Source organism: Brachionichthys hirsutus, chromosome 2 (genome assembly GCF_040956055.1).
Source record: "Brachionichthys hirsutus isolate HB-005 chromosome 2, CSIRO-AGI_Bhir_v1, whole genome shotgun sequence".
Taxonomy (NCBI): Eukaryota; Metazoa; Chordata; class Actinopteri; order Lophiiformes; family Brachionichthyidae; genus Brachionichthys; species Brachionichthys hirsutus.
The window spans coordinates 17,002,157-17,016,389 of NC_090898.1; the positions used below are offsets into that span (position 1 = coordinate 17,002,157).

General features: G+C 53.4%; 1 protein-coding gene across 1 annotated transcript in view; it reads left to right on the top strand.

Annotated features, from left to right (window-relative positions):
* Window positions 1-6,691: 6,691 nt before the first annotated feature.
* The window catches only part of vwa5b1 (von Willebrand factor A domain containing 5B1), a 16,409-nt gene continuing 8,867 nt past the window's right edge, over window positions 6,692-14,233 (top strand). Inside the window, 12 exon segments of the mRNA XM_068743256.1 lie at window positions 6,692-6,703; window positions 8,347-8,524; window positions 8,589-8,717; window positions 9,161-9,261; window positions 9,263-9,391; window positions 9,393-9,418; window positions 9,480-9,634; window positions 10,121-10,252; window positions 10,548-10,672; window positions 12,502-12,678; window positions 13,248-13,358; window positions 13,443-13,640. Of these exon segments, the coding sequence (XP_068599357.1) occupies window positions 8,386-8,524; window positions 8,589-8,717; window positions 9,161-9,261; window positions 9,263-9,391; window positions 9,393-9,418; window positions 9,480-9,634; window positions 10,121-10,252; window positions 10,548-10,672; window positions 12,502-12,678; window positions 13,248-13,358; window positions 13,443-13,640 (1,422 nt within the window). The 5' untranslated portion in view covers window positions 6,692-6,703; window positions 8,347-8,385.

Here is a 14,233-nt window from a genome sequence, read left to right on the forward strand (position 1 = left end):
TGTGCTGATCTTGTAGATTTGGTTTTCAGCCTCCGCTCTCTGCAGCAAGTTCAAAGCCATTTATCAAACATCACGTGGCTCTTTAATGGCGGCTAAATATCCCGCAGAGTTCATGTTTCACCCTCTCTGCGCCCCCAGAGTCAGCCTTCCAGCCTCAGGTCGAAGATGCTACGTGCAGCAATGCGGGCTAACGTCACTAGCCCGGCTAATTAGCCATCCACGGCGTTAGCGGATGTTAGCGCCCCCTTCTGTCTCCGCAGCAGCACCGCGCAGACTAATAATTTATCCCGAGTAAAGCGCCGGCCGTCAGTGACAACTAAAACCTCGTCGTGGCGAGCTAGCTCGCGGCTAACGTCGGCTAACGTCGGCTAACGTTAGCGGCTCGCTAGCTAGCTCACCTCATTCACACGCAGCTCTTCAGACATGTCGTCGTGTTGCGTAATAACTTACCCTCCATTTCGCAGTTCGGTGTCGGTCCGCAGCGAGAGGCGGACGCTTGGCGAACTTGACGTCACGTGAAGTCAAAATTTGAAAAACGCGCTTTCGCGCATGCGCGATTTGAAGCACGGGACTCGGTTCGGGTTTATTTACCCTATTTCCTCTGTAACAGTTTTTACTGTTAACAAATGGCTAGCGTGTATAATTTACCCAATAATTTACAATTCATTGGCTGACTACAATAATTAAGTACATTTTATACGATTTTTTCAGCGCTCCGGCTGGAAGCTTCGGACCCTTATCGCCATGGTTACAGACTGATGGAGAAATCTTTCATCACATGCGTAGCGTCAGCAGCACGTTGCTGTAAACATGGACTCTGCGGATCAATCCCCCCCTTTTTATCCATTATCATCATTAATTCGGTCTTTTGTTTCCTCAAAATAATATTGATAGTAAAGAATATATTAATATTCTGAAGAAAAGCATTCTTCCCTTTGTTTGGGACACTTTTAATGATCACATACGACCAGAAAGTTAATGTTCCATGAATGAACCCGGAAAGGGTTATTTAGTTATTATTTATTTTATTAATAGTGTTACTATTTATTTCCTGACTTTTTCTTCTGTGAATAAAGGGTTATTTGGTGGCTGTCTGGAAAACAATAAATGTTTAGGCCCCCCTGCCATCGTCACACTTTTCCTGTACAAACTGACCCCCCCCCCATCAGAGAAGGGAAACGTTATGTGGCCCTCACAGGAAACGGTTTGGTGACCCCTGGTGTTCAGCTTAGAGTGGGGACACCGCAAACCAGCATTAACATCAAAGCAGGTCAAAGGGCAGAGCATATCTGCCAATCAAAATCAAAGCACATGGACATCAAAGGGTTAAGGTATATAAGAAGTAAGGTTTGATTGAATTGTCAATTGCTAATGTAATTCGTAAATTACAATGACAGATTTCCAAATGTCTACTTTGGAACGCAGAGGTCTACCAGCAACCAAGCGCACGTACGGATCAACGGTGGAGCCGAGCAACCGGCAGCCCAGGGGGACGTGCACCGGCACCAGACTGCTAGCCAAGGCTAAGAAAAGCTCCAAGGAGAGCTCCGCGAAAGCATCCGCTCTCCGCCCCGAAGAGGAGACGGAGCGAGTCAAGGCCAAAAAGCTGCACATGCTTCTCCAGCTTATCAACGTGGTTAATCCTGAGACATCAGAGGAGCTGGTGAGAGACCTGAAGATCCAGATCAACACCATGGAGACGCTTCAGAGGCTGACTCGTGGCATCTTTGAGAATGCCATCAAGCGTCCGGACTGCAGGGTCTATGCCAGCATGTGCCACGCCCTCATGGATCTGAATGTTTCCAACCCAGACAAGCCTGGAATTGTTGAAACGTTCCGCACTCTTCTGATCAATCAATGTAAGAAAGAGTTTGGAAATGTTCGGCATGAAAATGATGACGTTCTAAAATGGAAAAAAGAGTTAGAGGCTGCCAAAAACGAACAAGAGCGTGCTGCCCTTCAGATAGAGCTGGGCCGCGCCATATTCAACAGCTCCGACCGACCGCTGGGAAACGTACGTTTCATTGGTGAGCTCTTCAATGAAAATGTATTGCCAGCTGAAGACATTCACAAATGTGCTCGTATACTCCTCAAGAATCGTGATGAGGTGTCTTTAGAATGTCTCTCCGAGCTGCTCTTAGTGACCGGAGAAAACCTGCACGGTGACAGTGACATACGGCAAGTGGATCAGTACTTCGACCAGATCCGCCATATCATCGCAGAGGGGAAAACGTCAAACAGAATCCAGTGTATGCTGGAAAATGCAGTGGACCTTAGGAAGCTTAACTGTCCGAAAACTATTGAACCAATAGCATTGAGCCCTTGGGTGCCTCACAGGCCAGAAGCTAAGAATTGGAAGCCCAAAACTCTTCCTTCACTATCAGAGAAGGTAGACAAGAAGTCAAAGGCCACGATTGAAAAGGACCTCAGTGACGTCAAAGACGACAAATACGAGAAAGCCTTGCTGGCCATGGATGAGCTGCAGACTAAGCAGAGGCAGCAGCTGGTGGAGTCTTCTGAGCAGGCGGAGAAGGTCAGCAGGGAGCTGCTCGCCAAGCAGGAGGAGAGATTCAAAGAGCTCCTTGCCAACAAGGAGGGGCAATTCAAAGAGTTCCTCGCCGAGCAGGAGGAGAGATTCAAAGAGTTCCTCGCCGAGCAGGAGGAGAGATTCAAAGAGATCCTCGCCAACAAGGAGGAGAGATTCAAAGAGATGCTCGCCAATCAGGAGGAGAGATTCAAAGAGATGCTCGCCAACAAGGAGGAGAGATTCAAAGAGATGCTCGCCAACAAGGAGGAGAGATTCAAAGAGATGCTCGTCAATCAGGAGGAGAGATTCAAAGAGATCCTCGCCAACAAGGAGGAGAGATTCAAAGAGATGCTCACCAATCAGGAGGAGCATTTCAAAGAGATGCTCGCCAATCAGGAGGAGCATTTCAAAGAGGTGCTCACCAATCAGGAGGAGCCAGCTCAAAGGAGCGAGGAGGAGTTCCTGAAACAAGAAGACATCCAGTTACAGAAGAAAAAGAAAAAGACCAAGCGCTGGTGGGCTCGCCTATTCCAAAGCAGAAAGAAGAAATCAGCAAACCAGTGAGTGCTGTGGCCGACTGCCCCAGCAGAAAAAGAAAAAGGTCAAGAGAAAAGGGGGAGTCTGCCCCAGCAGAAAAAGAAAAAGAAAGAAAAGGAGGGACCAGAGGGGTCCGGGTACATTGTGAGCTGGGCGGCAGCCTAAGGCGGGGCTTGGCGACCTTGGTCCGACCCTCGGCTCCAGAAACCAGCTCTGGGGACGTGGACCGCCGCCTCTCTGGCGGGGGGGGGGGCCTGAGCTGGGTGGAGGTTGAGAAGTTCCGACTGGAAACAGTTGGTCTCACCTCGACACGCAGAAAGGGCTCCGGAACCACTCTTCTTGAGAGGGGTTGGACTCTCTTGGTGTGCACCCCCAGGTCGGGGAGGAGATCCTGCCCCTAGTGGAGGAGTTCAGGTACCTCGGGGTCTTGTTCACGAGTGAGGGAAGGATGGAGCGAGAGACCGACAGACGGGTCGGTGCAGCGTCTGCAGTGATGCGGACTCTGAACCGATCCGTCATGGTGGAGAGAGAGCTGAGCCGAGAGGTGAAGCTCTCCATTCACCGGTCGGTCTCCGTTCTCCGACCCTCACCTACGGTCACGAGCTTTGGGCAGTGACCAAAGAACGAGGTCCCGGGTACAAGCGGCTGAAATGAGCTTCCTCCGTGGGGGGGCGGGGCTCTCCCTTAGAGATAGGGTGAGAAGCTCAGTCATCCGGCGGGAGCTCGGAGTAGAGCCGCTGCTCCTCCGCGTTGAGAGGGGCCAGATGAGGAGCATCTATTCAGGATGCCTCCTGGACGCCTCCCTGGTGAGGTGTTCAGGGCACGTCCCACCGGGAGGAGACCACGGGGAAGACCCAGGACACGCTGGAGAGACTATGTCTCTCGGCTGGACTGGGAACGCCTCGGGGTCCCCCCGGAAGAGCTAGAGGAAGTGGAAGTCTGGGCTTCCCTGCTTGGGCTGCTGCCCCCGCGACCCCCCCGGATAATGGTAAAAAAAAAGGAGTCTGCCCCAGCCACCTCGGCTGACTCCTCCCCCCAGCTGAGGTGGCTGAATCTAATAAAATCGAATAAAAAATATTGATACTTGACTCTATTTTCTCCTTTCCTTAAGAAGGTAGCTGATGGCTACGATGCGACTTACACACAGGTTACAAAATGATTCTCCCCGTCAGTAGACACAATGTTTTGAAACTAGATGGTTAGAATAGTCTTCAAGGAACTGAAACTTCAAAGCAGGTGAAGTTGTAATTTAACAACTGTTAGATATTTGAGTTCTGCAGCACGCTGACAATACACAGGGTGCACAAACACTCTGAGGTAATAATCACACACATGGATTAATCACAGACAAAGCAACACATTGTAACTGATACACCGTGTGAATGAGTCAGCCCCCCCCCCGGAGGAGGGTGTAAGCACCCCCCCCCCCCCCCCCCCCCCCCGGAGGAGGGTGTTTTCACGCCCACTATAAAGATCACTGCCGGAGAACATTCCGGACTCTCCTACAGAGTCCCGCTCCGCGTCTGGAGAGTCCGGCTCCGTGTTTCCTTACCAGCTTTGTACTGAAAACCTTCAGTAAACTTGATTGGTTTTATAATCCTGACTCATTATTGAATAAACACCTCCAACACGAGATATAATAAAAGAACGGAGGGAAAAGGAGAACGCTGACACAACTTATGATTTTCTCTGTTAGTGACTAGTTCAAAACAAACACTGATGAAATATCTTTCAGTATTTCTTTCTCATTCATATATTGACATTCTACTAAAGTAATATTCCCCAGGAGTCTCAGCCTTGCGGCCTGATGAGACCGTTGCAGGTATTTTCTCTGTATTGCAGCTGTTCTCATATCCGGCGCTAGATGGCAGTGTTGGACAACAGACTTTTGAGCAGCTCACTTCTGCAGTCTGTAAAATCTTTGGGAGTGAAATTTTGAAAAGACCTGGAAATTCACAGCAAAAATATTCAACTTGTCCTCCAATTCAATCTTATCATCTGTAAGCTGATATTATTAATGTAGGAACGACGTTCAAAGTCCGTGGTGGGTCACACCTCCAACAGCGACGAGACCCACCCCAGAGAGGAGCTCCAGAACCTGGTGCTGTGGTGCTCGAGGAACAGCCTGGTTCTGACCACCAGCAAGACCAAGGAGGTCATAGTGGACTACAGGAGGTCCAGGAAGACTGAACACGCCCCCCTGTGCATACGAGGGGAAGCAGTGGAGCGTGTGGAGAACATTCAATTCCTGGGCATCCACATCTCCTCTGACCTCTCCTGGACACTCAACACCAGACACCTGGTGAAGAAGGCCCAGCAACGGCTCTTCTTCCTCAGGAAGCTGAAGCGGGCTGGACTCTCCTCTGTGCTGCTTGAAGACTTCTACCGGGCCACGATAGAGAGCATCCTGTGTCTCAGTGCGACCGTGTGGGACGGCAGCTGCACGGCGCAGGACAGGAAGGACCTATCCCGGGTGGTGAGGACAGCTCAGGGGATTGTGGGTCACCGTCTGCCTGATCTGGACTCTGTTTACACCTCCAGAGTCCAGAGGAGGGCCAGACGCATCGCCACAGACCCCACCCACCCGGGCCACAGACTGTTTGTCCCGCCCACAGACCCCACCCACCCGGGCCACAGACTGTTTGTCCCGCCCCCATCAGGGAGGCGGTTCAGGACAATAAGAAGCAGCACAGCGAGGCTCAGGAACAGCTTCTTCCCCCGAGCTGTGAAAGCAGTCGTTCCCTTGTAGTGAGCCTGTCCCACTGGGGACGCTCTGGGCCTGTCCCACAGGGGACGCTCTGGGCCTGTCCCACAGGGGACGCTCTGGGCCTGTCCCACAGGGGACGCTCTGGACGCTCTGGGCCTGTCCCGCTGGGGACGCTCTGGGCCTGTCCCACTGGGACTCTGGGCCTGTCCCGCTGGGGACGCTCTGGGCCTGTCCCACAGGGGACGCTCTGGGCCTGTCCCACAGGGGACGCTCTGGACGCTCTGGGCCTGTCCCGCTGGGGACGCTCTGAGCCTGTCCCACTGGGGACGCTCTGGGCCTGTCCCACAGGGGACGCTCTGGGCCTGTCCCACAGGGGACGCTCTGGGCCTGTCCCACAGGGGACGCTCTGGGCCTGTCCCACAGGGGACGCTCTGGACGCTCTGGGCCTGTCCCGCTGGGGACGCTCTGGGCCTGTCCCACTGGGACTCTGGGCCTGTCCCGCTGGGGACGCTCTGGGCCTGTCCCGCTGGGGACGCTCTGGGCCTGTCCCACAGGGGACGCTCTGGGCCTGTCCCACAGGGGACGCTCTGGACGCTCTGGGCCTGTCCCGCTGGGGACGCTCTGGGCCTGTCCCACTGGGACTCTGGGCCTGTCCCGCTGGGGACGCTCTGGGCCTGTCCCGCTGGGGACGCTCTGGGCCTGTCCCGCTGGGGACGCTCTGGGCCTGTCCCACCTGTCTCAGCTGATACAAAGATGACAGAATGAATCTGACCTGGTAGCACCTGTCTCTGAGCTGAGGTATCTGCTTTAGTGTCTTCAGGGCAGCAAATAAAAACAAATAAAAACAAATAAAAACAAATAAAAACAAATAAAAACAAATAAAACCCTCTCTTGACCTTCTTTGTGCAGAATGTCTGTTTTTGTGTTACTTTCAGTAATAATGATGAATAAACGCATGAATAAACACACACTCATTGTCATGGCTTAAACCGAGTGATCACAAAACACCGGGGCAGCCTTCCTACCCCTTCCTACCCCTTCCTACCCCTTCCTACCCCTTCCTGCCACTTCCTGCCCCGGGTAGTAGAAGGTGAGGCGCCCCCATTCTGCCCTCCCGGTGTCTGTGATTTCCGTTATTTAGCGGGTACCTGATCGATGTGAGGGGGTGGGACTGATGGGAAAGAGGATGTTGATTGGAAGGTCTGGAACCTCTATTTCAGACCCCCCCCCCCCCCCCCCCCCCCCTCTCTAAGCCCTTCAGCTCCAGCATCCACAGGAGGGGGGGGGGGGGGGGTCTGGTGAAACCACTTGTTGCTGTGCTGGACTGAACCGCTGCACCCTAACCCTGCGTCAGTAGCTCCTCCCACCTGCAGCAGCGCTTCTCGTAGCTCCTCCCACCTGCAGCAGCGCTTCTCGTAGCTCCTCCCACCTGTAGCCGCAGAGGAGCTGAGGGGAAGTGGACCTCCTCGCCACAGCCCCGGCGAACACAGATGAGACGCAGGTAAGAGTCGGTGCGTGTCGGTGCGTGTCGGTGCGTGTCGGTGCGCGTCGGTGCGCGTCGGTGCGCGTCGGTGCGCGTCGGTGCGCGTCGGTGCGCGTCTGTGCGCGTCGGTGCGCGCCTGTGCGCGTCTGTGCGCGTCTGTGCGCGTCGGTGCGCGTCGGTGCGCGTCGGTGCGCGTCGGTGCGCGTCTGTGCGCGTCGGGTGCGCGCCTGTGCGCGTCTGTGCGCGTCTGTGCGCGTCGGTGCGCGTCTGTGCGCGTCGGTGCGCGTCGGTGCGTGTCGGTGCGTGTCGGTGCGTGTCGCTCCGCGTCGTCACGGTGACGGGATTAAACGCCCCTCTCAGAGGCGGCGGGGCTGACTCTAATGAGAGCAGGGACGTGGGGGGGTCATCCCCCGCCCTGTCAGGTGGGCCTGCTTTAGGGGGTCAGTCACAGCATCTGAATGAAAGCAGACTCGACCCCCCCCCCCCCCCCCCTCTATGGAAATGGCTTTCGTCACAACACTTCCTGTCAGGGCTGTGGTCTGCACCGTAACCGTGACGACGACATCAGTGGAGTCTTACTGCTGCGCCCCTCCCCCATTCCACGTCACGTCACTGATTATTGATCCCCATCCGGAGACCCTGCCGGAATGAACCGCGACGCTCACCAGCGTCTCCAGCACGCAAACATCACTGATTGTGGCTTTGCAGAAAGGAAGACCTCCCCATCCACAGGTGACCGTTTACCTGAATGGGGGGGGGGGGGGGTCACTGACTTCCTTTATTTTACTTCACAGCACTTTGTCATGATGTCATGTTGTGCTAGCTAGAAAGAGCTAACTATCCATCTAGCTGGTGTGAGCAGCTTTAGCATTTAGCATTGTTGTAGCTATAGCTATTTAACAGGAGCTAGCGATAGCTGCTATGATTTGGTAGCAGGTGTTACGCTGGCTAGCTTCAGAGTGTACTTCTAATAAGAAATTAAGGAGCTGCTTTTTTCCCAGTTCAATAAAATGTCCGAATCACGATTTGACTGATCGTTTCTTCAGCTATCGATTTAACACGGCTTCTCTTTGTTGATCGATTGATGTGCTATTTAATGTGACCCCAAACCAGAACCCTAAAACCAGCACCATGCCTGGACTGATCAACAAGGAGACCCGGAGCGCGCTGCCCCTCAGCGTCTCTGACATCACTTCCTGTGTCAAGGGTTACACCCTGGCGATGACGGCCTCTCTGACCTATGAGAACATTGAGGATCGTGCCGTTGAGGGTGAGCAACCACTAATCCTGTTTCTGGTTGGCACCTTCATTATATTTGGCTGTTTTTCGCTCAGGCATCTTCATCTACCCGATGGAGGAACACTCCATTGTCGTGGGGTTCGAGTCCATGATCTGCAGTCAGATTATAACGCTGCAAATCAAAGACAAGGCAAAGATCGGCGCCTGCTACCTGGATTGCTGCGGTGAGGTCAAAGCAGCACCCACCGCTCTCCTCTAGCGGTTAGCTTTGAGATATTTCCCTAAAGCATCTCAAAGGAGAGCGACTGGGCCCTGAAACATGAATCTAACGAACGATGCTTCCCCCTGTGTCTGCTGGAGGTGTGAACCTTCACCGCTGGCCAGGTGAGAGGCAGAAACATACATCGCTAAAGTTCAGTCTTAGTTCTAATGGAAGGAGCTTCCCATGAGGTCTCATTCTAGCATGAGAATACGAGATTCAAAAGACTTGCCGTTTCAGATTGTCTCGGATTGCATTCTGGGATATGTAGGACCCCGTGCTTCTGGAGCTGGACTCAGTCTTTTTGACTTTGGGGATAGACATTCGAACACCTTTTAACCAGGAGAACAGTCTTTATAGACGGAACCATCGGCGGTAGAACTGCAGTAACCATGATCCTGAACAGAGAAGTCGAAATCAGACTAACCCGGTCTGGTGTTACAGGACACGTCGTGCTGGACGAGGATCTGGAGAGGACGGTCCTCGTGGTCAACCTTGGGATCATTCCTCCCAATGGAGACGGTCCATGTTCTGGTCAGCACCTCCTCTGAGCTCAGCACCCTGCCCAGTGGAGGCATCCTGGTCTCGTCTCCAGCGGTGTGCACTCCTCGGGTTCAGCGGTCCATCAACGAGGAGCAGGGGACTTCCCCCGAACTTCTCCAGAGTGTAAGAACGCATGTGTTTCACCGTCAGCGAGCGACCATGACGATGCGTCTGCTGTCCTCAGGCGGGACAGACAATCTCACGACTCCAGTCCTCATGAGCCGACTCCCAACTCTCCTCAGCTCTGGCTGGCTTCTCTTCTGGAGGAGGAGGCCATCAACTCTATCGACTACGACTTTAACTTCCAGCTGGAGATTCGTGCTCCCTACCCCCTCGCAGGTCAGCCAATAAACCGATACTTGATGATGATCTGAGTGATTGATACAAATCCAGCGTCAACTGTTGAATGTGCGAGAACATCGGGCTCGACCCGAGGAGATGCGTCCTGCAGAGAGGCGGACCTTTCGTGTGTTTGCAGTGCTTTCATTAGCCACACATAGCTTTAGCTAGGCACTGGGAACAGTGTACAACAGCAGTCCTCCATTTGGTATGAAGCTAGCTTAGATTAGCATCAAGACTGGAAACAGATGGAGGGCCTTAGCTCACCTCTCAAAGGCTCGTTTCTATCTGATTTATTGGTTCTGACCCAAAACCAAGGTAAAACAACAACAACAAGGGGACGGGCCGGATGACACCAGCCGCCACCAGCCAATGGGTGTCTAGCATGTGCTAGCTGCATTGATCTGTGAGCTGCTACAGATGCGTCACATCAGCGGGGCTAACCGTTAGCTCGGTGCTATCGGTGCGGTGGTTGTCTCTGTGCAGGAGTCGAGAGCCCGTCTCATGCCATCCGAGCCGATGCAGACCCGTTGGCCCGTTCTGCTACCAGCATCGTCATCACTCTGGCTGACAAGTACACTTTCGACTGCCCCGTCAAAATCCTCATCTACCCCAGCGGTAGGTCAGCAGTTACAAACTCAAGGCCTCCTAGAGTGAGCCAGCAGAGAAAAGCATTTTAGAACGAATATTATGATCTACAGCAGCGTCAGGAAAACCGCAGACCTGACATTTTAAACGGGTCTGAGGCGTGTTTAACCCGAAATCAATGGTTTGTGGGGGCTGCGGATTGGTGTCGCCCCGAGGTGCGGTGCAGCATCCTTACTTCACCTGGTGATTCTTACATCGATGTGTGAAGGCTCGGCTGTAGGCCCCCACCTCTTCGTTTCACTGTGTCTGTCTCTCATCGCTTTAGAGCCTCATCTGCCCCACGTTCTCATCGAGAACGGAGACATGACGCAGGAGGAGTACGACGAGTATCTTCACGGCAGGAGTGATTTCATCAAGGCAACCAAGAAGGACTCCAGCAACGAGGGCAAAGTGAGCACCACATAGCGGGACTGGTGGGCACGCGTCACCGTGGCAACACTGGGACGGAGTTCAGTCACGGAAATGTAATATTGTGACCAAGCGCTACAAAAACGATTTCGGTGAAGCCTCATAGAGAGATTGTCTTCAGCATGTTTCGCCCACCGGCCGGCCCAGTCTCCCCAGTCCCCCCAGTCTCCCCAGTCTCCCAGTCCCCCCAGTCCCCCCCAGTCCCCCCAGTCTCCCCAGTCTCCCCAGTCTCCCCAGTCCCCCCAGTCCCCCCAGTCTCCCCAGTCTCCCCAGTCCCCCCAGTCTCCCCAGTCTCCCCAGTCCCCCCAGTCTCCCCAGTCTCCCCAGTCCCCCCAGTCTCCCCAGTCCCCCCAGTCCCCCCAGTCCCCCAGTCTCCCCAGTCTCCCCAGTCCCCCAGTCTCCCCAGTCTCCCCAGTCCACCCAGTCTCCCAGTCTCCCCAGTCCCCCCAGTCCCCCCAGTCTCCCCAGTCTCCCCAGTCCCCCCAGTCTCCCCAGTCCCCCCAGTCCCCCCAGTCCCCCCAGTCTCCTCAGTCTCCCCAGTCTCCCCCAGTCCCCCCAGTCCCCCCAGTCTCCCCAGTCCCCCCAGTCCCCCCAGTCTCCCCAGTCTCCCCAGTCTCCCCAGTCCCCCCAGTCTCCCCAGTCTCCCCAGTCTCCCCAGTCTCCCCAGTCTCCCCAGTCTCCCCAGTCTCCCCAGTCTCCCCAGTCTCCTCAGTCTCCCCAGACTCCTCAGTCTCCTCAGTCTCCTCAGTCTCCCCAGTCTCCCCAGTCTCCCCAGTCTCCCCAGTCTCCCCAGTCTCCCCAGTCTCCCCAGTCTCCCCAGTCTCCTCAGTCTCCCCAGACTCCTCAGTCTCCTCAGTCTCCTCAGTCTCCCCAGTCTCCCCAGTCTCCCCACTGAACACGGCCGGTGGCATGTTTGGGCCCACACATCTGAGACATGAGATGCACACAAGGCTAAGGAGGGACGTATGTCCATGATCAGTATGTCGTTTCAGCTTCTTGTCCATCCTGACGAGTTGTCTTTTTAAAACATGATCATATTTTCCACCGTTCAAAGGTCTGCCTATTTACTGTACTAAATTCATTTTAATTTAGCTTGGCAACAAAACTGCTCACAAATTCTACTTTTCAAAAGCATTAAATGACGCTTAATTAAGCTAGTTAGCTTAGCAGGAGCTTACCTTCCTCTTTTGTATTTACAGTCTATAATATTTTTATTGCAGGAAACAGCTGGAGCAAAACCAGTTTTAGCTTCAGCTAGGGCTAGCTGCAGCTAATGCACCAGTTAGCTAGCTTTCAGTGATTTACATGCTGTTTTCATTTAAATCACACTTCTAGAGTAGAATATTTCCCCCCATATATTATAATAAATACTTTTAGAAGGAAATTAATTTAAGGAACATTACTTCACACATCATTTCCATCACAACAGTAGCTGTGAGCTAGTCGTACACTCCTTTGTACCGGAGAAAAATCAGCATTGGTTAGCTTTAGCTGAGGCTAGCTGATGCTACCTCACCAGCTTGCTAGCTCTGCTGGTTACGGAGGAGTCATGATGATTCCTACGTGTATATGCACGATTTAAATGTTGTCTCTGTTCTGATGAGGTTGACCAGCAGACTGAAGGCAGCACAAAATGGTGTTTCTATGGAAACACTTCAAATGCTGGTCATGTTCCACCTGGAATTTCCTGCATGCGTTTTGTCTACTCACCTGATTGACATTCTTTTCCCTACCTGTCACAAGAACACCTTCATAAAATGTCTGTTTATCTCGTTGTGTCAGCGTAAGCTTTGAATTGACTGCACTCACAGGTGGACATGATCCACAGACGACTCCATAAAGACGTCCTGCACAACCCCGTGGTGATGCTGAACTTCTGCCCTGACCTCAAGTCAATCAGTTCGGACCTGAGGAAGGTTCACGGGGAATTCATCTTCCTCATCGACCGCAGCGACAGCATGAGCGGAGCCAACATCAACCGCGTGAAGGTAACCAATCGGCGGCATGGCGTGTGCCGTAGCAGCTTAAGGCGTGTCGTCAGAGGCCTCTGGCATCACGGCGTGTTGCTGCTGGACTGGGGCGGTTATTATCCTCAAGGATACCCAATTCCTGGTTGCTAGGACGACGGCGGGCCTTGGAGGCCTTATCAGCCTTCGCGTCGCGGTTCTTATCCAGAGCCGCTGTTTGTGAATATTCGGCTGCTCGTCCTCTGTAATGTGGACTGCTGTTAACCCTTTAATGGATGCGTCTGGTCCTACAGTCTGGACGTAAGGAAGAGTGATGCCGCGACTATTTACGAGCGACCTTTCAACAAGTCATTCAGATACCATAAGTCCATGTTGGGTTTTGGTCCTGTTTGGTCTCACCGGGCTTGTTGGGGGTAAGTGGGTCCTCCAGCGCCTGCCCCGCTGCCACAGAAGAGGCAGTAATGGTGCAGCGACGACACTCTAAGGTTACTGCAGGAATGATCAAAGCGTCCAACCGGACACCGAGCGCCGGATGAGCAGCAGAAGTTTGTCTTTAACGTCTCGTCCTTTCTGTTTGGTCCTGCTCTCAGGACACCATGGTGCTCATCCTCAAGAGCCTCATGCCGGGCTGCCGGTTCAACGTCATCGGCTTCGGCTCGACTTTCAGATCTCTCTTCACAAGCAGCCAGGTCTACGAGGAGGTAATTGTGCGACGCCGCGCGGCCTGATGTTTCAGCTGACTGGACACGGATGTGAAGTCCGTGTTCTGTGCTATGAAACCCCAGGAAGCCCTGGCCTCGGCCTGTGAGCATGTTAGGAAGATCAGAGCTGACATGGGGGGCACCAACGTCTTGGACCCGCTCCGCTGGATCCTGAGGCAGCCCATGCACAGCGGACACCCCCGCCTTCTGTTCCTGCTCACCCACGGCGCCGTCAGCAACACGGGCAAAGTCATCGAGCTTGTTCGCAGCCACGCACGCTACGTCAGGCAAGTGTTCATCTTTAGTTTTCATTTTTCATTAAAAGTTTTATTTTTCGAGGAAAAAATACAGTCATTTTTCTTTATTTGAAATCTTTTGGTGTGTGTTCACCGCTCTGGGAACGCTTGCTGCCTGGTGTGTTGACAACCTGCAGATGTTGTACTTCAGGGGTCAGGAACCTCTGGCTCGGGAGCCATATGTGGCTCTTTTGATGGCTGCATCTGGCTCGCGGACAAATCTTTAATTGTAAAAAATATTTTTTCGTTACACTCCTTTGCACGAACCGGCGACGAGAAAGCCGGTTCGCTACGAGGCAGCGATCAGAGGAAGTCCGGCTTATAAACGGCGTTCTGCTCACTGGGAAAGGGACAAACGGCGATCGATGGCGGGTCGATCTGCGTTCAAAAACAGTCAAACCAGTAATCTCAGTGGAAAAGTGTCTATCTATCTATCAATCAATCAATCGCCTAGGCAACGCAGATGAGGCAGAGACACTGTTCAAGTGTTGTTGCTGTATTTTGCTGTCAAATAGCGGTCGACGTGCAAAAGGGTCCGCCCAACGGCCGGTTCTGAGATCAGGAAGTGAACTGCCCTCG